Source organism: Bos taurus, chromosome 4, assembly GCF_002263795.3.
Source record: "Bos taurus isolate L1 Dominette 01449 registration number 42190680 breed Hereford chromosome 4, ARS-UCD2.0, whole genome shotgun sequence".
NCBI classification, from domain to species: domain Eukaryota; kingdom Metazoa; phylum Chordata; class Mammalia; order Artiodactyla; family Bovidae; genus Bos; species Bos taurus.
The window spans coordinates 43,304,429-43,329,708 of NC_037331.1; the positions used below are offsets into that span (position 1 = coordinate 43,304,429).

General features: G+C 36.1%; 1 protein-coding gene across 27 annotated transcripts in view; it reads right to left on the reverse strand.

Moving 5' to 3' along the window:
* PHTF2 (putative homeodomain transcription factor 2) overlaps positions 1-25,280 on the reverse strand; it is a 202,469-nt gene that overhangs the window by 57,095 nt on the left and 120,094 nt on the right. For 23 of the 27 annotated variants that reach the window (XR_009494148.1, XR_009494147.1, XR_009494146.1 and 20 more), the window contains 9 exons: positions 24,131-24,403; positions 23,775-23,906; positions 21,483-21,569; positions 16,409-16,564; positions 15,444-15,539; positions 11,606-11,731; positions 8,165-8,276; positions 4,029-4,197; positions 334-394 (listed from right to left, as the gene is read on the reverse strand). Coding sequence is in view for 3 of the 27 variants with exons in the window: in XM_059885602.1 (XP_059741585.1) it covers positions 10,925-10,945; positions 11,606-11,731; positions 15,444-15,539; positions 16,409-16,564; positions 21,483-21,569; positions 23,775-23,906; positions 24,131-24,403 (891 nt within the window). In the remaining 24 variants the exon portion in view is untranslated. Of the gene's footprint in view, positions 1-333; positions 395-4,028; positions 4,198-8,164; positions 8,277-8,550; positions 10,946-11,605; positions 11,732-15,443; positions 15,540-16,408; positions 16,565-21,482; positions 21,570-23,774; positions 23,907-24,130; positions 24,404-25,280 lie in introns of those variants that run through there. The other 4 variants (XM_059885602.1, XM_005205348.5, XR_009494137.1 and 1 more) reach the window with 3 other exon arrangements.

Sequence of the window (25,280 nt, forward strand, 5' to 3'; positions counted from 1 at the left end):
TCTTTTATCAACTGAGATGGAGGCAACTCCTGGGGCCTACCTGACCCTAAAGAATCTGTGACAAAGTAAGGAAGGTAATCCTCATGCTGATTTAAAGATTAGATTTGATGAGTAGTTTAGATCAGTTCAATGTCTGCAACAAATTACTGTGCTTTCCTCTTTAAATATCCTCTTGAAACAAAGTACCTAAAAGACCTGCTGTACCTCTGTACCACAGATGAGCACTCTGGGAAGCAGAGACAGGCTAAACATCACCGACAACACTCAGCTGACATATTCTGTTTGAACATATCAACAATCTTTAAGCCCTGAGGCAGGAGCAATATTACTCACAGGTGCTGTCAGCAGCTAACGAGGATCAACAGGGTCTCCAGGTATGAGAAGCGCCAGGAAACTAATAAATAAAAAAGAGAAAACAATGGTACATTATTTAGGGCACAAAATTTTCAGTTGTCAACATAGCAAACACATTTCTTCTAGCCTCTGAAATCATGAATCCACTGGCAATGTCTTCAACACTGTCTAAATGTTTCTGAGAATGAAGACCAACATTTTAATAATCACAATTCTGGTTCCCCAAGAGTAACTGGTAATAGTGGGCAGAGTTAAAAAATCCTCTTCTCAGAATCTCTGGGACTGGAACAAATATATCAGTTTTCCTAAGGGTCCACGTCATTCTAATAGCCAAGCTTGAGACGCTCATGAAGACACCACACTCTTAAGTAAACCTTATGGTCTCCCTCTGCTACTCCCTCTTTATCTTCCCCTCAGTGAGAAGCTTCGGAGAAGGCAATGGCACACCACTCCAGTACTCTTGCCTGGAAAATCCCATGGATGGAGGAGCCTGATAGGCTGCAGTCCATGGGGTCGCTAAGAGTTGGACACGACTGAGCGACTTCACTTTCACGCATTGGAGAAGGAAATGGCAACCCACTCCAGTGTTCTTGCCTGGAGAATCCCAGGGACGGGGGAGCCTGGTGGGCTGCCGTCTATGGGGTCGCACAGAATTGAACACGACTGAAGTGACTTAGCAGCAGCAGCAGTGAGAAGCTTATGTTCAAAGATCTACATTAGATGTTTGGGAAGATATAAAAGAAAGACTTTGTTTCTTATAACCTACACACACAAAGATGTTACATTCTATTATGATGGCAGAATCATGTGCCTACTTAATCTTTTAATAAGATGCTTAAAGAAGATAGAAAAAGTAAGGGCAAACTAAACAATTAGGAGTAGAGAGAGAAAATGTAAAGAAAAAAGTCTCAGAATGGTAAAGTTCAATGGGAACAGACCAAGTTATTTTAATTCTGTCCCATCTTTATTCAGATAGAGAGTAAATGGCTACTATAGGTCACCAAGGAAATCAGCCTAAAAGGAAAGATAAAAATCTAGGTTCCTGATACTCAGAGCAAGACCTTCCTCCTATGCCACATCTCCTTCATATTCAACTGAGATGAAAAAATCTTCCATTGCAGATGAGAAAATACGATTTTCTGGATCAGCTACTGAATGACAATGTACTCTACATGGTATCGTTCTACACTGATAAGAGGAGGAGGATTCAATGCACCAATTAAACCAGTTCCTATTTCCAAGCAGGTGAAGCCCATAACTGGCTGAAGTGTCTCTAGAGTTGGGGTAGCCCCAGTTTCTAGTAACATTCAGTGTTGAATAAGACGCTTTTTGTTTCATACTTTGTGTGTGTATAACAAACTAAAATCCCACAATACAATCCAAGTGCTACCTGTTGCTTTAAATTCTGAGATGAATGAAGAGCAGATGATTAGGGACTTCACTGTAAGCCATCACATGCCCAAAGACAAATGTGACCTTCTATTTTTTTTTTTCATTTCCATATTGAGTCCAAGTGCTTTCTCCCAAAGTCTGACTTTTCATCTCTTTAACAATTTAGACTTTTTTCTAGACAGCTTCAATTTTTCTAGCTCATTTTCCAATTGGATAATTAATTTATGGAGATCATTGAATCTTTGCTTATTACCTGAAAAGGATGCTAATAAAAATAATAATGCTAATATTTAACAGTTATTGTGACATGACTGTATGTCAGGTACCAAACTAAACACGTTTCTTAAGTGGCAGGATTCTTTGGAATATCTGATGCTGGAAAAGACTTAAAAAAAAAAAAAAGAGTGATGTCTTCCCCTCCACTGTTCTTTTTTTTTTTTGCAGTCTTTACATTTTATTAACCATAGAAGATACTTTTTTAAAGAGTCTAATAGAGACATTAACTGTGCAAAAGCCAATGACATTTACAGTCTTAAATACAAGGACCAACACAGAAAGTTCAGTCGCTCAGTCGTGTCCGACTCTTTGTGACCCCATGAATCGCAGCACGCCAGGCCTCCCTGTCCATCACCAACTCCCGGAGCTCACCCAAACTCATGTCCATTGAGTCGGTGATGCCATCCAGCCATCTCATCCTCTGTTGTCCCCTTCTCATCCTGCCCCCAATCCCTCCCAGCATTAGAGTCTTTTCCAGTGAGTCAACTCTTCACTTGAGGTGGCCAAAGTTTTGGAGTTTCAGCTTTAGCATCAGTCCTTCCAATGAACACCCAGGACTGATCTCCTTTAGAATGGACTGGTTGGATCTCCTTGCACTCCAAGGGACTCTCAAGACTCTTCTCCAACACCACAGTTCAAAAGCATCAATTCTTCGGCGCTCAGCTTTCTTCACAGCCCAACTTTCATATCCAAACATGACCACTGGAAAAACCATAGCCTTGACTAGATGGACCTTTGTTGGCAAAGTAATGTCTCTGCTTTTCAATATGCTATCTAGGTTGGTCATAACCTTCCTTCCAAGGAGTAAGCGTCTTTTAATTTCATGGCTGCAATCACCATCTGCAGTGATTTTGGAGCCCCAAAAAATAAAATTCTGACACTGTTTCCCCATCTATTTCCCATGAAGTGATGGGACCAGATGCCATGATCTTAGTTTTCTGAATGTTGAGCTTTAAGCCAACTTTTTCACTCTCCTCTTTCACTTTCATCAAGAGGCTTTTTAGTTCCTCTTCACTTTCTGCCATAAGGGTGGTGTCATCTGCATATTTAAAAAGTCCATTAATTCTACACTTAAGAGGATCATTTCTTTATGTAAGCACAATCTCATTTATGTATTACACATGATATGTAGTTTAGGATCCATCTACATTATGCTTGTAACTGCATGCTGCTGCTGCTGCTGCTGCTAAGTCACTTCAGTTGTGTCCGACTCTGTGCGACCCCATGGGCTGCAGCCTACCAGGCTCCTCCGTCCATGGGATTTTCCAGGCAAGAGTAATGGAGTGGACTGCCATTGCCTTCTCCTCCCCTCTACTATTCTAAGAACACAGTCTCACAAATCTATTTTGAGTTCAAGTCCCTCCCTGCAAGGGTATCATTATCTTTGGAACTTCTGAACAGAAAACAGTAGTTCTCAAGGCTCGAAGGACAACAACTCAACCAGGCTTTGGCTCAGCAGTCTCATGGATTCAGAGGATCTAGTGGAAAATGAGGGGGTGTGGATTACTGGAAGAGGGGCACATTCCCAAGACAGGCTGCAGATGTGCAATGGCCCACAGCTGTGGGGCATCTGTGGAAGGAGATGGGCACTAATAACAGAAACCCTGAAGCAGAGATGAGGACCTTGAGGCTTAGCCTGGGGTCAGGGTCGGGGAGGACCTCTGTGGGGAGCATCTCTGAGCTAGCTAGAGCATACATGCCCAATAAACACAGGACACATTGGCCAGGCAGGAGCATCAAAATGGAGGAATAGCTACCACCAGAGAATAAGGACTGGGCCAGTTCTGTATTTTCCAAGTACTAGGTGAATCCCCCCTGGGATTTTGTGTCACTCTAGGGAAGAGAGGCTCTTCCAAACATAACATACTATATTCTCAATAATCTTTTCAGTAAGTGCTCAATGCTGGATTTAGTTTGAGGACAAATAAATTGATGTTTTATTGCACAGGAGGTTGGTGGGCCAGGACTATGCCCAGTACACGGACATTTTCTAATTTTATACTCACAAGAACCACTTTAGGCTCCAGCAGCAGCAGCTCCACACCTCATTTTACAGGTGAGGCTTAGGGAGTGTAAGGAACTTGCCCAAGGCCATACACATGCTGTGAAGTATCCCAGCTCTGCCTAACTTCAGAACCCATGGTCCTCATCATAGTGCAGATGAGCTGGGCTATTCTGTAATTTAAAAAAAAAAAGAGAGAGAGATGCAATTTTGCAAATATCAATAATTATAAACTGACTCTATCATCCAAACATGGACAAAGAAACTGAAGTCAACTTAATTTTACAATACTCTTAGATACAGATTTGTGCCATGTCATTTTTTTTATGACACAAAAATTCTAGCATAGATTTAACATGGACAAAAATTTTAAATTAAAAACCTTAATTCTCAGACTGGAGCTGTTCACTAAGTACTCAAGTGAAGAATGTGGTCCCTGAGTTTGGTATTTGCCAAGTAATTACGACATGCCAGAACTGAGCTAGGCAGTCTCAATCTTTGAGGATAAAATTCAAATCCCTTAACTTCACAAAATCATCTGCTAGTGTTATCTTCCAACCCTTGTCTACAAATATCACCAGCCATACTGAACTGCCTGCATGTGACACTTACACTGGCACCTCCACAGCACGTACCCTTCACAAGCTAAACTTTGTACCTCCTAGCCTCCATGGTAAATGAAACGAGGGACTGTATTTTAATTTCTATTTCCCTAGTACCTAGTTCAGTGCCTAGCATGTGATATTCAAATACTAACCATGGAATGGATGGAAGAAAAACAGAATAAAATTGCAATTTTAAAAGCATTTGGTCTGTTTCCCATTTGCTAGAGTAGCCTCTTACTTGAATGTGTTTCCCCAGACAGTAGACTCACATTTTGAGAATCTTTCAGCACCACTAACCTGACACAGTAAATTCTGGCTGAGAGCAAGAGTAAGGGTATAAATAGAAGGCCAGAAAGCTGCCAGGTCAGTCTGCATTTCCAGGCAAAAACAAGCAAATGCATTTGCAAACATCGGGTATATATCCCAAGGGATGCAAATTGGTCACAGCCTTTGGCAACACGTCTATTTTGCTTTAAAATACACCTCTCACTACAAGGTTAGGAAAACCAGAAATTCCCAAATATAAATAATTGATCAAAACTTGTAAGAGAATTTGACAAAGACAACCCCAAATTCTTAAAAACCAGAGAGATTGCTAAATAACTGCATTAAGTAAATGATTACATTTGGCACAAAGAGTCAGTTTCTGCTTTAAAAGACAAAAAAGAAAGCAAGCTGCTAATTTAAATTTCAGATCATTGTTGAAAACACAGAACTGAGAAACGCAGCAGCATAAAAAGAAAGGAATAAGCAAAACTTTTAGTCCTGAGACTGTTAACTATTTTGTAGACACAGGAGACATAAATATGTTGGAAGAGTAGACAGCACTGATAGCCAAGCACTATCCTTAACGAGATAGGAGTAGAAAGATGCAGAGGGAAAGCCAATTAGGGAAGAAAAATGGCTTGAGATTATACAGTCAGTCAAATGTATGACGCTTATCCAGGTTGACAGTCATCCTTTGGTTACTTGAGGTGATGAATTTATCATAAAGATAAATGGGGGCATCTGGCCTCACGGTTCAGGACACAAGATGAAGCTACCACAGTCTGAGACCAGCTCTAATGATTCAATGGCACAGCTGGTCAAGCTATCACTCGGTCTCTCTGCCTCCAACAGCTTAGGAAGTTTCTGTTAGTTTCTTCTCCTATCTTCACTTTCACCACTGTCTCTCTACTTTAAGGCTTTTTAATTCACGGCTTCTTTTGGGACTCTGCTATCCTACCAACTCTTCCTGTTTACACTGTGCCTGATTCATTCTCGCAGCACTAACAGAAATTCTGACTGGGTCAGGAAGTAACCATGAAGGATGGAAAGCCTGTGCTGGGCAAAACTCTCATACCTGTTGGTTTCACAGGTTCCTCGAGGCCTGTAAAATGGCTGGCTGCTTTTGGGCCCAGGACTAATCACTGACCTGTTCAGCTATGGCTGAGAGAGAAAAGTGAAGAAAACCAAGCTTGACCAACTTCTTGCTTTGTTCAGATGAGGGTTGTAGCAAGCCCTTACAGGGCCATCTAGTAGACAATGGTCCCATCCAACCTATAACCAATAAATTCAATCTCATACTAAGGATCCAAGCACCTCTCATTGAAATACAAATGATTTATAATATAAAACTGCAAAGGGTAAGACTGAAGATGATGATGGGGGAGAGCAGAGGAGGTATCCTACAGGAGGGCAGCAAAAGAATCCTGAGCACTGATAGAGAGCTGGCCTCACAGAGCAATGTTTCCTTCACAGAACTGAAGAAGGTGGAAAAAGAATTCATGCATGATGATTTTTCTCTCTTTGGTAAAGTTAGAGGAATAAAATACCAATAGTTATAAGATGAGAGGGATTAGGAGCTTGATGATAACAAAGGCGGTTTGGAAAAGCCATTGTAGGCAACATCTAAGTGGACAAAAGACTGATTAAAGAAAAAGCACTGCCAAATACAGGACTCAAAAGTTCTAGTAATACCTTGATAAGCACCATTCGTAGAAAGTGAAGTCAGATGTTCTCCAGCTAGTCAAAGCACAAATAGTGAGCAGAAACTTAAAAGTTAAGAGGTGAGATCAGGTAGAAGACACAAAAACTCTAGGCTGTTACTAGTAAGGGAATCTACCACATAAACGAAACAGAAATCTAATAATAAAAAGATATGAATGGAATATGCACCTGAGAATTTAGTAAAGTCATTCATAATTGGATATAATACACAGGCTAACAAAAGAATGAGAATAATTCCCTTCCACATTTTAGTGTGCCTACTTATGAAGTAAAGGAATTAGATGTCAACTCTGTAAAAGAACTCTTCATGTATGATAATTCCTATGAAGCATGATACTTAGTTATGTCTCATTTTGGTAAGGATGCATACATCTTTTGTAATGTGAATGCTTTAGCTTGGAACTTTTTGTTTGTTAATTTTCCTAAGCCATTACTTATTTGGAGGGGAAAGAGAACCAATCTTTTTGCACATTCAATACATGTCAGTTCCAGTGCTGGTGCTTTGCATATTATATTAATCTTACAAATCCCTCTAATAGTCCTGTAAAATAACTGTCAGTAATTTATAGTTGAGAAAACCAAAGTTCACAGAGGTTAAATAATTTGCCTAAGACTATAAAATAAGTCTGACTCCAAAGTATGTGATCTCTCCAGCAAGTCCCACTGCAGAGCTGAACAGGGGAGCCATCAAATGAATTCTCTTTCCTAGAACAGGAGAGCCATCAAATGAATTCCCTTTCCTAACACCAAAAGCTTCTTAGTACACATATGATCTCACTACATATATGTATAGACTTATAAATATTTATAAATATTCCAGAATTTTTTCCTACTATTGAGCATTTTGATTAGTTAAGAGATGCTGTTACAGAATATACCTCCAAAGGGAATAAAGGAGAGTGTGGATTCTACTCATGGAAACTTAGGCAAGCTTTTCAATCTTTTCTTTGGATTCTTTTTTTTAAACCTATCAATAGTAAAATGAGGGCTTTGGACTAGGTGGTGTCGAGTTCTGTGTGACTCAAGTTATCATTCAAAATTCATTCATTCAATAGACTGAGATTAGGCACTATTTTATGTGCTGGGAAAACAGTGGTCAATGAAGTTAAAAATCTCATGTAACTTACATGCTCTAAAATTTCTGATCTTAAGACAGTAATTCTCAAGGTGGTGAGGAGTGATAAGTGGAACAAAATTTCAAAATCACTTATGGAATACTTGTTTCAGAATATGCATGTACCACATCCAAGATACACAGTCTACTCCCCAGGAAGTAAGCACCGTTGGGGGCCAGAGATATCAATAAGCATTTGTGGTATCTCTCTTATAAGGTTGGTAGAAAAACGGTTGAGAATTAGTGTTCTAAGTGATACAGTATAAAGAGATGCAAGTCATATTACTCTATCTGTAAGTGTGAAGGGAGACTCATTAAGAGACCCAATTCTAAGCTCAAAGAAAGTTGGAAAGTGCACTTGAATGAAGAGTCCCTGATTAAGGCCTATGAACATTTGTACCAGTCAGAGAACAGAAATATTACAATGCTTACCCATGTTATTGTTGGCCATGATCTCTCTAGTTGAATTATGTGTAAAATCACTTGGTTAAAAACACAATCCTCCTGATAATGAATTTTAATACCCCAGGCTACAGCCAGTTTTCTGTATTTAAATACAAACAAACAAGCAAACAAACATTAATGATGTCATAGCATTTTGGTGATGAAAAGCCTGTGCGCTAATTCTTCTTTCATATTCTGAGAATCATAACGCAAAATCTGAAATGTTGGAAAGGTTTTAAAAATATATTCCCACTCCCCTCAAATCTAACAGTTACACCTAAAGTTTATGCTACAGTAAATATAAAATTACCATAGAAATGTGCATGACTTGAAAATCTGAAAAAACAAACAAAAAAAACCAAACCCACTCCAGGTTTAACACTGTCAGTCATAGAACGTTTATTTTAAACTTGCCATTCAAACTTTCAAATACGATACATGTGGCAAAGAAACAACAGTTAACACACAACATCTGCCACAATTCTATCTTTGAACTGTCTTTTCTATATTATGTGGTATGTTACAATTTCTTTTAATTTCTTACATTCATTGTATTCTTAAAGGCAGCAATGTCAATTTTTCTGCTTTGAAAAGAGTTCCATTAATGTTCTGAAATTACTTAAAATGACAACTTTGCCCTCTTAGTATTCTACCGCTGCCATACTAGTGACATAATTCAACATATTATTAATACGATGTTGAGAGGTACACTGTACTTAATAAATCAACTCCCAACTCCAAGTTGAAATGAACTTCAATCAAAAAGCAAGCATTTTCCTAAATCAGTTTACTCAGCTACTTTTCTCAAAAATATTTCCATTCTGAAATAAGATTTTTTTTGTGAGATACAATAGTTTCATTTTTATTCCTAACAGAACTCATGCTGTACTTTTTTTTCTCAAAATATATTCAATATATTCTGTGCAAAATGTTAAGTTCTGTATAGGTATGTACCTTATCTTGAAAAACTTTATAAAATATAATTCCTAAAAACAACCTCAACATTAGACAATAGAGGAAGAATAAACATATCAGACAAAGCCTAATTTTTCACAGGAGAAAATAAGTATGTTCTTAAAGCTCCAGTAATACATTCCTTGAAAAAACTCAGAATGCACTTTGGTCATTATTAAACATATTAGAACATAGGCAAATAAAACAAAATGTTTTTGTTTTCTATAGAAAGAAAATATACTATACAATGAGGCTGATTTGAGGCTGATCAAAAGGAATGGTGAGAGCAAAGTGATATTATGATATGGCTCTGTTCTCCACACATTCCTGATCTTAAGATTATGATTTGGGGATTAAAACTGCACCAGTCAAATAAATCATTTACAATTAATTATTTTAAATTCTCTAAAACATGGTAAAAAAAGGTGAGGATATTCAACATGATACAACTTGCACCAAGAAAATTCTAGATTGTTTCAAATAAAGTCTTTTAAAAACTAGACACCCAGTTTAAAAAAAAAAAAGTTTGCTAAAACATTTAGTATTTCATGTGACTCCTAAAATTTGATTGTACAAATATAACAACTTAAAATCAAGGCCCAATGTAAGAGACCATCATATTTGCCCTATTTACCTAACATGCCAACAGATAAGTTCTCATTTGGACACTTGGCAAATTATTTGGAGGGGAGGGAGGGGGTTACTTTCTAGGTTAAAAGCATCTAAAATAGCCCTTATGTAACTGCGAGTTGAGGAGGGAGATATACTAGATAGCAGAATTTGCAAGCTATCGCTATTTTTCCTGAAAACTCATATATAGTTTTACAGCTAGCAATCAGGAATATCTGATTGGTTCTCAATGTTATTCTTAAGTTGTTCATTTGAGTGTGGTATGAATAGCATACACTATAGTGTACCATGGGGAGAAAATTATTTTACTTGAGTAAACATAACATACTTGAGTAATATCAATAGGCACTTCACTTGTGAGATGAGTATATACCTCACTCAAAAGGATACCATATCATGCCCTAGTACACTATAACATACCCCATATAAAGACACACATTAAAAGTAACAATTTTAAAAAGTGCACATTTTGAGCATGCACAGTTGGAGCTGTGCAAACAGCCCAGTGTTTCAAATAAATACAATTATTACTAATTTTTATCAAAATATCTTACAGTATGGTAACCATTTACAATTATTGCTCTATTAAGAGTTTTATCATCAAAGAGCACTTGTTGACCTGTTGTGTAATACCATAGATATTAATACTGAAGGGTGCTTAAACTGCAGCTTTATCAGTTTAGATCCTGGCATTGTTCCAAAATAACTCAAAAGAAACCCGGACTGGATCTTGATTTACTAAAGAAAAATGTTTTATGTGTTTAGTTGAGTCTAATGCAAGATTACAAAGTTAAAGAAATTTACTTCAAGTAAGGCAAGTCACGGCACTGATGGAGAAACAGTGTTTAGCAATGGCTTCTATTCTCACAATTTGTTGTCATTTTTTATGAGCAATTACCAGGATCTCAAGTATGTGGACATCAGTTTCATCACCCTTTCAACAACTAAGTATATCAATGCTAAAAATAAAATATAAAGACTAAAATAAATGTAAAAAACAGTGAACAAGTGAAATAAATATAAGAATTGCACAGGACAGTCTGATGTAAACACTTCAATTTCTCAGCTGAGATTCCTGAAGCAAAGAGTCAGTGACTGCTTTCAGGCAGCTTAGTTGGTACTCTTATTCTGGAAAAGAGGCTACATCTTCTTTTCTCTGAATTGTCATGATTTAATCTTCCAGAGCTAGTGAAAAAATAATATAAGTAGGGACCATTAGAGCCAGTTTTGATATTGCTACTTATTAAGTTACATCACATGATATTTTTTTAATCTAAATTTCATTCATAAACAACTGAAGGTTCTACTATTTTAAATTCTTTTATTCTTTTATTTTTAAGAATTCACCTCAAACAAATAAAAAAGTGAGACTCCAATTTCTCTTGCTTTCTCTAACTGGAAAGTGACAATACACATCTACTACCGGTTAATATAAGCATTCTACATCTTATTCGCTAGCAGCTTTGCACATGTTGGAGGATGCATATATTGCTATATAGATAAATAATATAGTTTTTGGCCAAAGCCAGTAATAGGGCTCTTTTTTAAAAAATCATCTAAATTAGAATCATCTTATATATGAGTAAAAATAAACACTTCCACTTATCCTATCCAAGAGTACCATTTGTAACAAATACTGTTCTGAATAAGAAGGTCCATCAGCATTATAAGCCAAGAATATTTATCATTCTTTGAAATTAAATGTTATCTTCATTAATTGTATATAATATAATCAAAATGACTCCATTACTATACATGTGAGATCTCAAGAGTGTTAGGGTGAAATAAATGTCACGAATATGTAATAGGGTACTAAGAAACTTAAAAATACCTGCAAGCCCTTACCTTTAAATTAAATCCAAGCAAGTCACTGATAACACCAGAAACAGCTGACAGGATGACAACCTGGGTGATGTTATAAAGCAGTGGATTCATTGTAAGTCCATATAGTCTAAAGGGACTGTCCAATTCCTAGTAGAAGAGGAAAAAACCATGAACCCAGATTCATTGAGAATTATTAAACTAATTCAGGGCAATATGCAAAGAGAATTTTTACAACCACTGTTTCAAAAGATAGTTACAAATCATGATAGTCTTAGAATAAACTTGGTTAAACCTGAAGTAAGTAAATATACTTTTAGGTATTCTTAGGAGAAAATGTGGAGAAGGCAACGGCACCCCACTCCAGTACTCTTGCCTGGAGAATCCCATGGATGGAGGAGCCTGGTAGGCTGCAGTCCATGGGGTCTCAAAGAGTCGGACACGACTGAGCAACTTCACTTTCACTTTTCACTTTCATGCATTGGAGAAGGAAATGGCAACCCACTCCAGTGTTCTTGCCTGGAGAATCCCAGGGATGGGGGAGCCTGGTGGGCTGCCATCTATGGGGTCACACAGAGTCGGACAAGACTGAAGTGACTTAGCAGCAGGAGAAAGTGACTTTCATTTAAAAGAAATCTATAACCTAAATTTGTAACTCCAATTTCTGTCCCAAATGAATGACTAATAAACTATTGGTCTGGTAGCTACAAGGTTAAAGATACTTTTCACTATAACAATAGAAATTGAAAGAGAAAGAGAATAATATATTTTTGCATAAGAATTAGAAATTTAGTTAGCCAAATTTTCTGTCTATACACAGACACACACACACATACATACATATATATATGTGTGTGTGTGTGTATATATATATAAAATCCCCCTTTGAGATAATTTTCAAATGCATAGATTCATTAATTGATAGACTGACTCAAACATTTAAGTAAAGTTCTATATATGCTAGGCACCATGGCAGACTCTGGAGAAGTTAAGATTCAGTCCCCATGCTGAAGGACCCTGCAGTCTAATATACAAGCAAAGACATAATTCAACTATGAGTACCACAAAAGAAATATGTATAAATGGCAGAGAGCCAGAGTAGAAGGTGCTCCTGCAACTTGGTTCATGGGAGGAGAGAAGTATTCCCCAAGACACAAGAACATGGCACCTTTGAATTGCTATAGGTTGTATGAGGCAAGTATAAATTTTATAAAACTGGCTACTTAGGTAAGGGTCATTCTTTAGGCAAAGTGTGACAGGAGATTGGCATGAATGGAATTTAATTTGGGGCGTAGTATATCAGATGTGCATGTGAGAACTACAGATTAGAGAGCAGCAAGACCAGAAAGAAGAAGCCCTCAGAGTTGTTTATCAGAAGCTCAACTGAAAATGATGCGGGTCTGACTTAGAGCAGTATTGGTAGGAAAAAGAGGATGAACTGGACAATATTTGAGAGGGTGAGTCAATGGGCCCAAGAATTTCTTGGCTGTGAAGAAAGAGAAAGAAGGAGCAATCTATATTATGTCACAGGTTCTGAATAGAAGATGATGTTTGATCAAGAAAGATCACACTGAGTGCTTTGTATTATGGTTAACTTTGTATTTCTCTCTATTTTGCAAGTGAAGCTGCTCACATGAAGTCTCAACTTTAGAGCCTCCTCCTAGCTAGCACAGTGCCTACACTCTCAAGATACTCAATATTTGTGTCAAAAACTCACCCAGAGCTTCCCTGGTGGCTCAGAGGTAAAATATCTGTCTGCCAAGGTAGGAGACATGGGTTTGAGCTCTGGTCTGGGAAGATCCCGCATGCTGCAGAGCAACTAAGCTCATTTGCCACATCTAATGAGCCGGTGCTCTAGAGAGCGGGACTGGCAACTACTGAAGCCCATGTGCTCAAGAGCCTATACTTCACAAAAAGAGAAGCCACCGCAAAGAGAAGACTGCTCACCACAACTAGAAAGGAGTCTCTGCTCACTACAACTAGAGAAAAGCCCATGCTGCAACAAAGACCCAGCAGAGCCAAAAATAAATAAATAAAACTGGAAACAACAAAAACAAAATCCACCTAACTCTTCTGACTCCTTTCAGTGCCTAATATACTGTGAGGCACAATCTCGAGTCAGTTAATGCATTTTAGTTAACTGAAGAAGTAACCATGGCATTGAGACACAACTAATTTCCTACTATTCTACGAACACTTTATCAACAACTCTAAAATTTCCATTTAATTTGTTACAGAAACAGAGATTTTAAAAAATAGTTTCCTTTTGAGAAAGAAAGGAATTATTAACACTGCAGTGATAATGATATTTTATTAAATTACCTCCAAAGAGGGAATGCCAGACCACCTGACCTGCGTCTTGAGAAACCTGTATGCAGGTCAGGAAGCAACAGTTAGAACTGGACATGGAACAACAGACTGGTTCCAAAGAGGAAAAGGAGTTCGTCAAGGCCGTATATTGTCACCCTGCATATTTAACTTATATGCAGAGTACATCATGAGAAATGCTGGGCTGGAAGAAGCACAAGCTGGAATCAAGATTGCTGGGAGAAATATCAATAACCTCAGATATGCAGATGACACCACCCTTATGGCAGAAAGAGAAGAGGAACTAAAGAGCCTCTTGATGAAAGTGAAAGAGGAGAGTGAGAAAGTTGGCTTAAAGCTCAACATTCAGAAAACGAAGATCATGGCATCCAGTCTCATCACTTCATGGCAAAGAGATGGGAAGACAGTGGAAACAGTGGTTGACTTTATTTTTCTGGGCTTCAAAATCACTGCAGATGGTGATTGCAGCCAGGAAATTAAAAGATGCTTACTCCTTGGAAGGAAAGTTATGACCAACCTAGATAGCATATTCAAAAGCAGAGACATTACTTTGCCAACAAAGGTCCGTCTAGTCAAGGCTATGGTTTTTCCAGTGGTCATGTATGGATGTGAGAGTTGGACTGTGAAGAAAGCTGAGTGCCAAAGAATTGATGCTTTTGAACTGTGGTGTTGGAGAAGACTCTTGAGAGTCCCTTGGACTGCAAGGAGATCCAATCAGTCCATCCTAAAGGAGATCAGTCCTGGGTGTTCATTGGAAGGACTGATGTTGAAACTGAAACTCCAATACTTTGGCCACCTGATGCCAAGAATTGACTCATTGGAAAAGACCCTGATGCTAGGAGAGATTGAGGGCAGAAGGAGAAGGGGACGACAGAATGAGATGGTTGGATGGCATCACTGACTCAAGAGACATGGGTTTGGGTGGACTCCAGGAATTGGTGATGGACAGGGAGGCCTGGCGTGCTGCAATTCATGGAGTCGCAAAGAGTCGGACACTGAACTGAAATGAACTGAAAGAGTTACTATTATGAGATCAGATATACTGAAATTATATTATTTTTTATTGCTACCCAAAAAAGTTTTGAAAATTCACTTATTGGTGATATATAATTATTACAGTGATAATGTATTACTACTTTTTAAACCAACTCAGGTCAAGTAAACAGAAGACTGCTTTGAGAAATACAAAATGAAAAAAAAATAGCAAATTAACATCAAATCTTCTTTTTTATAATCTATTTTAAGTTCTAGGATGCAAAAATTTCCAAGGATGCCAACTTCTACAATATTCTGAACATTATTAAGAGTCTTAAAATTTCAAAACTGAATAAAATTTCAAAATGAAATAATCTGAATTACTTTGATTAGTTTTTCAATGAGAAAATGTAAACTGCATGAATGTGCTCAAAAATAATTTGGAAAACATTTTCGATAATCCTGAAAAACAAACACAAAGTAGGATCTACAAGCAAAAAAGTAAGAAAAGTTAGAACAGCATTTTCTTCATGATGTCCATTTTCATTTTCACTCTTACCTTTAGCAATTTAGTAGCCAGTTTTAAAACATTGTTCACTAGTGTCAATTCCTCCTTTTTGTTAGGTTTCTTTTCCATTTTCAAGTAGAGGTTTATCTTTTATTAAAAAAGAATTAACAATTAAATATACTTAAAATTATAATACTCATTTTAAGATGAACTGAAAAACATTTACTAAAATATTAGCAGTAGTTCTCTGTTATTAAGAGTATAGGTGATATTAATATTCTTCTTCACACTTCACTATATTCCTAACTTCTTACAGCAAATAGTTTATACGAAAATGATATTTAACTTTTCAAATGTAACTAAAAGCTGAAAGAAGGAAAACTGGATTTCATTATTAAAAATGTGCAACACTTTAGTCCCAGATCCAAATCAACACAGAAAATAAACAATAACTAGAGTAAAGTAAATCAGTTGGTTTGTTTCCTACTTTCCCCTTTCCCTCTAACTGACTTGGTTTGACAGGGTTACCAATTTCTAAAAACCAAACTATTCCTGACAAAAATACTCAACAAGTTCACTAGAAATAAGTTTGTTTAAATAATTCCTATGAAATAAGGAAAATGTTTTTTTTTAATTCATACAAAATAAAGTTAAGCATCAAAATTATTAGGCTTTACACTTTCTATTGAATAAAAGTTTATGCCTTTCAAATATGGCTCTGCTACACTCCAATGCAAACATATCCCAACAACGGTTTAAAGTCCATCATTTCTACAAAAGGTATTTCCTGCTTATCTAATGAAAATGGGACACAGAAACAATAGCTTAGACTTGAAATCTGTATCAAGGCAGAACACTGAACAAAGTTTTGTACTCTACCAAATTTCAAGTTTTGCTCTGCAACATAAATGGTCTTAACAGAGGTTCCTGAAAAATTCTGAAGTAAATGAAAACTCTTAATTTTAACATGTAGGTATCAGACATTAATTTATAACATAATAAACATGAATTCTCACCTGTTCAGTAAGTAATATTGAGGTATTGCTATATTTTTTACTTGTTTCTGATCCAAGGGTAACAAATCTTAGGAGAAAAAGTGTTAACGAGATGCACCAGATTACCAGTTCCCAATTGTAGTGACAATCAAGGAAGATCTCATGTACATGAAGCAACTAAAAATGTAAGGAAAAGGCAATATGAAGAAGAATGTCATTCATTAAAAGAAAGTAAAATTTTACTTCATACAGATATATCATGGATATAGTGTTACATTTTTCAAACATCTGACATTTCTTAGGAAATACTGCAAGCACATGAAAGGTACTGAGTATGAGGTAATCAAAACCCATATATTTACTTTCACTAAATCTTAATATCTTGCAATTTTTTTTTTGATTTTCAAAAACATAAGAGTAAAGATTCAAAGGAAGCCCCTTTAAACTGTTCTTTTCATCATTCCCCTTCTTCCCCACCCCTCTGTAAGGGTAATGACTTTTACATTTACCTCTTCCACTCAGCTTTTATAGTTTAGCTAAGTATTTATGCTTATACTATGTTATATTATGAGATCCAACCAGTCCATTCTGAAGGAGATCAGCCCTGGGATTTCTTTGGAAGGAATGATGCTAAAGCTGAAACTCCAGTACTTTGGTCACCTCATGCGAAGGGTTGACTCATTGGAAAAGACTCTGATGCTGGGAGGGATTGGGGGCAGGAGGAGAAGGGGACGACAGAGGATGAGATGGCTGGATGGCATCACTGACTCGAGAGACCTGAGTCTGAGTGAACTCCGGGAGTTGGTGATGGACAGGGAGGCCTGGCGTGCTGTGATTCATGGGGTCGCAAAGAGTCGGACACGATTGAGCGACTGAACTGAAGTGATATTAGAATTTGTATAAATGCTATCACATTGACCTTATCATTCTTCAATCTGCTTTTTAATCTACGGGATTTTGTTTTCGAAGTTTATCCATGATTCATTAAGCTTAAATTCATTCATTCTAACTACTGCAAGGTATTACAGTAAAAGAATCAACCACAGTGGATTTGCCTACACCACCAATTAATAATATTCACTGGGCTGCCAATTTCCTCATTGCAAACTATGTTGCATTAAATATTCTCTTCTGCCTCTCCTGGTCTTCTTGTGCACATGTAAGACCTTCTTGAGGAGTTAATATCTAGGCGTAAAACTGCTAAAGCCTTGGATAGTCACACATTCAGTGTTAGCAAATATTACAAATTTGTCTCTGAGAACAGTTGTGCCAATTTATACTCTCAGCAGTGGATCAGTTTCCTTTGCCTTCATATCTGTCCAAACTGGGTATTATTTAACTTTTTAACACCTGCCATTCTAATGGGTGTGAATTGTTCTCTTACTCTTTTCCTTTTACTTTTCCACATTACTTAGGGAGGATGAGTATGTTTCATATACTTACTGGTCACTGGGTTTCCTCTTAAGTTATCTTTTTAAATTTTGTATCTAACTTTTTCTATTAGGTTGTCTGTTTTTATTGATTTGTTGCATATTGTGAATAACAAAGCTATTTAAACGATGTATTTTGGCAGTATTTTTTCAGACTCTCTTTTGTCATTTATGGTGCTTCTTTAATACTTAATAATTTTTAGGGAGAGGCAGGAGAGAAGAATATATGAGAGACTGAATGTATCAGGTAAAAGTCTAAAATATTTAGTCTGGACCTTTATAGAAAAAGTTTGCTGATTTCTGACTTACAGAAACAAAACTGATTCTTTTATATTGAGGTTGTATCCATTTTTATTGATCTTGCACTTCTAAAAAAAAGTGTCAGGTTTTTAATAATTTGTCTGGAAAGTTACTAGAATATTGTACATACACATCCATACAGTCTTATGTTCTTTTTTCTTTTCCAATCTTTATACAATTTCTTTCTTTTCCCTATCTTCACTGGTTAGTACCTTTCTTAACTAGAAGTGATAAAGAGGGCACCCATCTCATTTCTGATTTTAAAGTATCTCAAAGATAATAAATATCATATGTACAATGTTTGCTCCAGTTTTTGAAATATTTTTTATTTATCAAATTAAGAACAGTACTTTTCAGTAACTGTATTGTGAATCTCCCATCGAAATTTACCAATTTGTTTTCTGTATCTATTGAGATGATCAGATAATTTCTCCTTTAATCAACTAAAGGAGTTTAAACTAGATAACTGGATTTTCTAAAGTCAAAAACCTTTGCATCCAAGGGATAGGCTGTCTAGGTCATGGCATGTTTACTGTTATTAACTGCTGGCTTCATCTTCTGAGTATTTCTGCATCTAAGCTGGTTCACTGCTTCCTGTGCCCATACTGTCTCTCTGGTTTGGTAACAAAGTTACATGAAGTACATAAAATGAATTGGAGGAATATTCCCTTTTTCTACTCCCTAGATCTTTTGTGTAGGATTAGGATTACTTGTTTATTAAAACATTTGGCAAAACTAATCTGTAAAAATCACATGGGTCTTGGGGATTTTTGTTGGTAGCAGATTTTCAAACTACTGAATCAATACTGCTGTACGGCTACAGGGTCTTCTCAGCTCTTCAGTTACTTTTTGAGTCAGTTTTAATTAATATTTCTACAAAACTGTCCACAGAAGCTTTTAACTTTAATGACATTAATATATACTACTATTCTTTTTTAAAAAAATTCTCAACTATTTCAGTTTAATACTGTGAGTTTTCTTTTTAAACACTGCTATCTGTAAGTATGTTTTGAAATTTCCAAATGCATGGTTTTCTTTTTGCTGTCATTGTTTTCTACTTTAACTGTATATAACCAGAGGTCTGTATGGTATCAGTTGAGAATCATTTTGTCACCTAGTACATGGGAAAGTTTAATAAACTGTTCTGTGTCTGAAAAGAGTATGTATTGCCCAATTTCAGAATAAAATTTTCACTGTCTTGTTTAGATACATGTCTTCATATTTTGTCTGCTTCATCAATAATGAAAGAAATGTGTTCAAAGCTCCCAATGTGGCATTTTGTCAATTCCTCACTACAGTGCTATTATTTAGGCTCTATATAGATAAGACTGAAGTTATGTGACAACACATATACAATTCTAGAATTGTTAGATCTTCCTAACAACTCTTCAAACTTTTTGTCAGGTTTCTCTCTATCCCAGTAACACGTCTTAGATCACAGTCTATTTCATCTGCTATTAATGTTACTTCACCAGCTTTCTCTTGGCTAGTATTTATCTGCAATGTATTTTTCTATCTTTTTACATTTAAAACTTGACAATGTTATTATGTTCCATATGTCTTTTGTTGACAGAAATAGATTTTATGTTCATTAGAGACAAAAATATTGCAGGATGTACTTCAGGAACATGGAAATAAAACCTTGAAGAAAAGACTGAAATGCAACAAGCAATTGTGAGTAAAGAACCAGTCTTCTTCCTTTTGATTGTGTTAGATTTTTGTTTTTGGTGTGCTGCAGTATCTCTATAATGTATCCAAGTGTCAATTTGTTTTTATTGTGGCTTCTTCTTCTTCTTGTCCTTCCCTAAACCTGAAAATTAATGTCTTCTACTAATTCAGAAAAACTCTTATGTCATCATCTCTCCAAATATTGTTCTCTCTCTTCTTTCAATATGAAATTCCTATTAGATATATGTTGGATCTCCTTTTCATATTTCCATCTCTTCATCTCTGTTCTATATTCTGGGTAATTTCTTCCATCTCCCAGCTCACCAATTATCTTTGTCTCCAATTTGCTGTTTCTTCTGTTTGTTGTGTTTTTTATGTCAGTGACTTTTTTTTTTAAACTTCTGTGAAGCAATGCTTGGGTATTTTTCAAATCTATCTTCTCTTTTTTAAATAGTGTTATCTACATCTTCAGTCATTTTAAACAAGCTTATAGTTTCTATCTGATCAGATCTGAAGTTGCTGGAGATGTATTCCTGCTGTGTGTTAATTTGTTGACTCGCTCATGTTAGAAAGTTTTTTCAAGTGTTCTGAGACCTGAAGGGGCTTTAACTGTGCAAATTCTGTGAGGATTAGGGTGGATGTTATATCCCCAAGAACAGTCTTGGTTTAGCTTCTTTCAGGTATCCAGGAGTCTAGGATCTTGTTATATTAACTTCTTGACACAGCGGCTACAAGACAAGATCTGTAATGTACACTTGAACCCTGAATCTGTATTAAAAGCTGACCTACATTTATATATTCTTAGGAGAGACTTTCTCTGCCTCCTTGGCCAGAATCCTGGCAAAACTGACCAAGCTTCCTTATTGTCTTCCTGTGCTGTAGGGCAGACTTTTTCTTATTGCACCTTTCACCGAGACTGTAGGCCTTTGAGGATTTTGGCCTTGTAGCGTATATATAAGGAGGTACAGCAGATCAAGGCCTCATCTCTCACATACTAACACAAACAAAGCACTTCAACCTAACATTAACACATATACGTAACTGCTCTGTTTTTCACTTTTATCCTCATTTTTGGCCCCTTACTGTGTTATAAACTGAAATATACAAGCAATATGTATATTTATAAAACACCTCACTTACACATATTACGATGCTGGGTATTTTCCCCCAAGTATTGTATGTTTTAAACCAGAAGAATTTTCAGGTAATCTAGCATGTCTTATTACTTGAAACAGAAGTTTAAATTTCATAGCACAGACTATATTCTGAGATACTTTTGTGCTTCCTGACTAATCTTGGTCAATGAGAATTCTTTTTTCAGAGATGAGACAGTTAAGTCACAGTGATAATTCAGGTATAAAATGAAAGTTAATACTAAATGTGAATAAAGCAGAGATCATGGAAAATAGTCTGAAAAATTTCATAACTCTAGACACTCATCAGTTTGTTTTGGAAATAAAGATGAATTGTAGACAAAAACTAATTATTTTATGTTCAATTAATAGACACCTGAAAATAAGTTAGTTATTGTTCATCATGTAAATAAGTAAGATGCATTTACTTACTCTACTGAAAAAAATAAACTGTAAAAATTCAATTTCAAATTACTTATTACTTTGTTTATTATTAGAAAGCCTTGGAGGTTGAATATTTATAGATCTGATTATCTAAGTTCTACACAAAATAAGGTAACTCACCTGGGCACAACAGATAAATACAACTGAGATAGTCAACAAGAAAGCAGATGAAACTATGACATCAACTGATCGCTGAGGACCTCGACGCTGGTGGGAAAAAAGTGAAAACACTTTTAAATATATTTACTAATTAGCAGCTAATTCCATGCTTTCAACTAAGGTACTGATCCATCACTGCACATTGACCATAGCTTATGACATTGAAAATATACCTGATTAGTGAGATGAATTTTAATTATAAACTGTTATTATTGCCTGAGGATTTGCAACACCATGAAAAATGGTGAATATATAGCCTAGAATTTGTAGAAGGATAAATCCCAAATATTCCATTTTGTCAAACACTAACCATTTACTGAACAGGTTTTTTGAACACCTGCTCAGAATGAGGGACAGTGGTAGGTGCTGGAAATATAGTAGAGAACAAAACAGACAAGGAGTCAAACATCAAGCTCATAGACAGATATACGTGCAAGTTGTGATGAGAGCTATGAAAGAAAGGTACAGAATGCTTTCAGAACATTGGTGACAAGTTTGGTACAAATAGCATTTCCTTACAGAGATCTTCCCAGGCCCATACTTCTAACTCTCAGAAAGATTGTGTAGGCCTGGGAAGATCTCTCCAAGGAAGTGATATTTACCCCAAAGTAGGGTGCAGTAGCATGATGGCACACGGCAGTTATTGGTATTGTTACTGGTAGAAGGAAAAGCAAGTGCAAGAGTGTAAAACAGAAAAGATCACAGTACATTCAAAGCATTGAAGCAGTGTAGTCTGGCTGGAATGCAGGGAGGAAAGTATTTCAAAATGAGACAAGCGGGACAGGCTATCTGCAGGAGCTGAGTCATGAAGGGCATTAAAAGCCCTATTAAGATTTGGTTCTACATCCTAAGATCAATGGAGAATTTTCAGAAAATTTTAAGAATATGGTCAGATCTACATTTTTAAGACACCTCTGGCAGCAAACTGAGGAAAATATTAAAAGGAGGAAACAGGAATGCTGAGAGGCCATATAAGACAAAACTGCAGTAATCCAATACAGGAGATAATTGGTGGCTGCAATTAGGGTGGGGAAATAAAAACAGAGAGAGAGAAGTAAATGGATTTGAGATACATTTTGGAAACAGAAAGGGTGGGAATTGGCGATAAACTGAATGTTGGAAATGCAAAAGAGGAAGTCAGTACTCAGGATAATTCCTAGACCTGGGGTTACATGTTTCCCTCACTGAAGAATGAGCTCCTAATGGCAGGGAGTTCCATCTCATCAATAGTGAATGGCACATGGTTAACATTAAATGAATGTTTATTGACTAAAATAATCAATGCATTAAAGAATGCAATACCTGCTCAGGGATGATAAGGAGAGCAAATTTTAGGTGTCTTCTCACTAAGACAGGTAACAAGGATCACATCCATCCTTCCAGCGGTGTCACAGTGAGAAAAAACAATCTACACTGATCTGTGGCATTGCCCAGTGAAGACTAACTTAGCTGAGTTTAACAAGTTAAATAAACAGCATAATGAATTTTTTTAAACAGAAGTGTAGACAAATAATGCAAAATTTTTCTACTTTTTCCTTGTTACCTCAAAATAAAAGTCATTAAAGATCTAAGCATGTCAGAGGATAGTTGGCCTTTAGGTCAATTTTATTAAGCTATGATTACTCCATACACAATGAGTATGCAATAAAGTAATAATCCTCAGAAAAAATGTTTTCCTAAAACTAATTCAGATGTTTCCCATTTCCCTCCTGAGCTTCTATATCTTAATTCCATAATTGGGAAAGTTACTTTAAAAGATTAAAGGAAAAGAATGGCATGAAAAGGATGGCTTAGAATTGGAAGCTAAAGTTTTCAAATAGTAATAGGTCACCTCAGTGAGGCAGCTCATTGACAAGATTTTTTTTTTAATTTCCTTTTTTAAGCAGTGGGCTCCCTCTGCTGGCTTGTGATATAATCATTCTATTGTAGAAACAAAATCTTTAATCTAGCTTTTGAATGAGTAGTAGTAGTTGGTGAGATTTATGAACAAAGATAAATTTTGGACAATCTGATCTTGAATCATCTATCTAAAATGCATTTTAGCCTTCTGGACTTCAGATCTTTTACTGTAAAGAACCAGTTAAACATTCTGAATTTCTGCATATGGATCAAAATGAACACTAGATGTGGCCACATAGCACCATGTGAATACAAATCTGACTATAAATCTAGACATACATACATACTGACAAAGAACTGGAACTATGAGAGGGAGCCAGCACGTTAAGAGTACTTTTATCACTACCATTCTACCTTAAGATAGGATCGGAGAGAGAGCCACATTTTTATATTCTGTACTTTCTTCAATCGGAAATGGGGAACCTCAGATTTTCGAGCCCTCCTTGCCGATGTTAAATGTCCAAAGAGTTTTGCAAAAAGTAATCGCTAAAAAAGATTAAAATAAAAATTAATTTTCAAGTAGATTACCACATAAAAATAAAAATTAACAAAATAGAAGTTATTAAGATTTGGTTAACTATTATAAAAACAAAATGGGGAAATAATTAGCATGTCAAAATGATTTAATGAAACACTAAAATACTTCAGGAATACCATGAATATTATGAAAAGTTTAAAATTCTCTATAGAGATGTCCATATTATACTCACCTGTTTATAAGTTCTTTCTGCTACACAGAGCAAAAAAAAGAAAATCCACACAAGAGACACACGAACCACAAAACTTATTATAACCATAGAAAGAACTATAACATCTTCATTAGAACCAAATGCAATCACATAAAGTTCTGAAGCAGAATGTGCTGTGAGTTGATCCAAGTCGGTAGCTTGGGAGAGTCGGAAAACAAATGGAGTTAAACCCAGGATTAGAGAGATTGCATTTCCAAAAATCTGGTAGCCTATCCCTGGTATATGGCTGTTTACCTTTAGAGAGAGAGAGAGAGAAAAAAAAACACACACACAAATTTTATCTACAGTAAAATTAATTCCTAATGAAGCATTATTTTATTTACAGCAATATGAAATTACTGTTAAAATATATCAGTTTTAATACCTGAATAATGCAATTTAAATTTACTCAAAGTTTTGAGAACCTATTACACATAAAATGTAAGTCAATATTTCTCAGTTTTTAAAAATAGTTCATTATCAGATCTCTAATTCATTAAGTAGATGCAAAACGATTTACTTACCTGGTCTTACCTGGATCTTGAAAAAAATATTCTACTTATCTCATTATTTAAAAATTTAGACATATTTACAAATACTAGAATACTGAAAAGAATGAGATCTTGTATCCACTTAAATCCAGTTACAGAAAAAAATCTAGAATTTATACTTTATGTTCTGCTTCAAAGAGTTCACAATACAAATGGATAATCTCCTTAAACTGTAAAACTACTTTCTTTTATGTATATATACATATATGTATATACATATTGTTTTCTGAAACCATTTCAGAAGAGAGAATTTGCTAGAGGGGTAAAAATTAAATAAGAGAGAGGGAAAAAGGGGCAGGGGAATTATAAGAAAAAAAAGGAATTTCGAAATTAAATAATGGAAAATACAAAATTGGCAGGACTGGGAGGGATTTTAAATATCATCTGCTGCTGCTAAGTCGCATCAGTCGTGTCCCACTCTGTGCGACCCCATAGACGGCAGCCCACCAGGCTCCCCCGTCCCTGGGATTCTTCAGGCAAGAACACTGGAGTGGGCTGCCATTTCCTTCTCCAATGCATGAAAGTGGAAAGTGAAAGTGAAGTCGCTCAGTCATGTCCGACTCTCAGTGACCTCATGGACT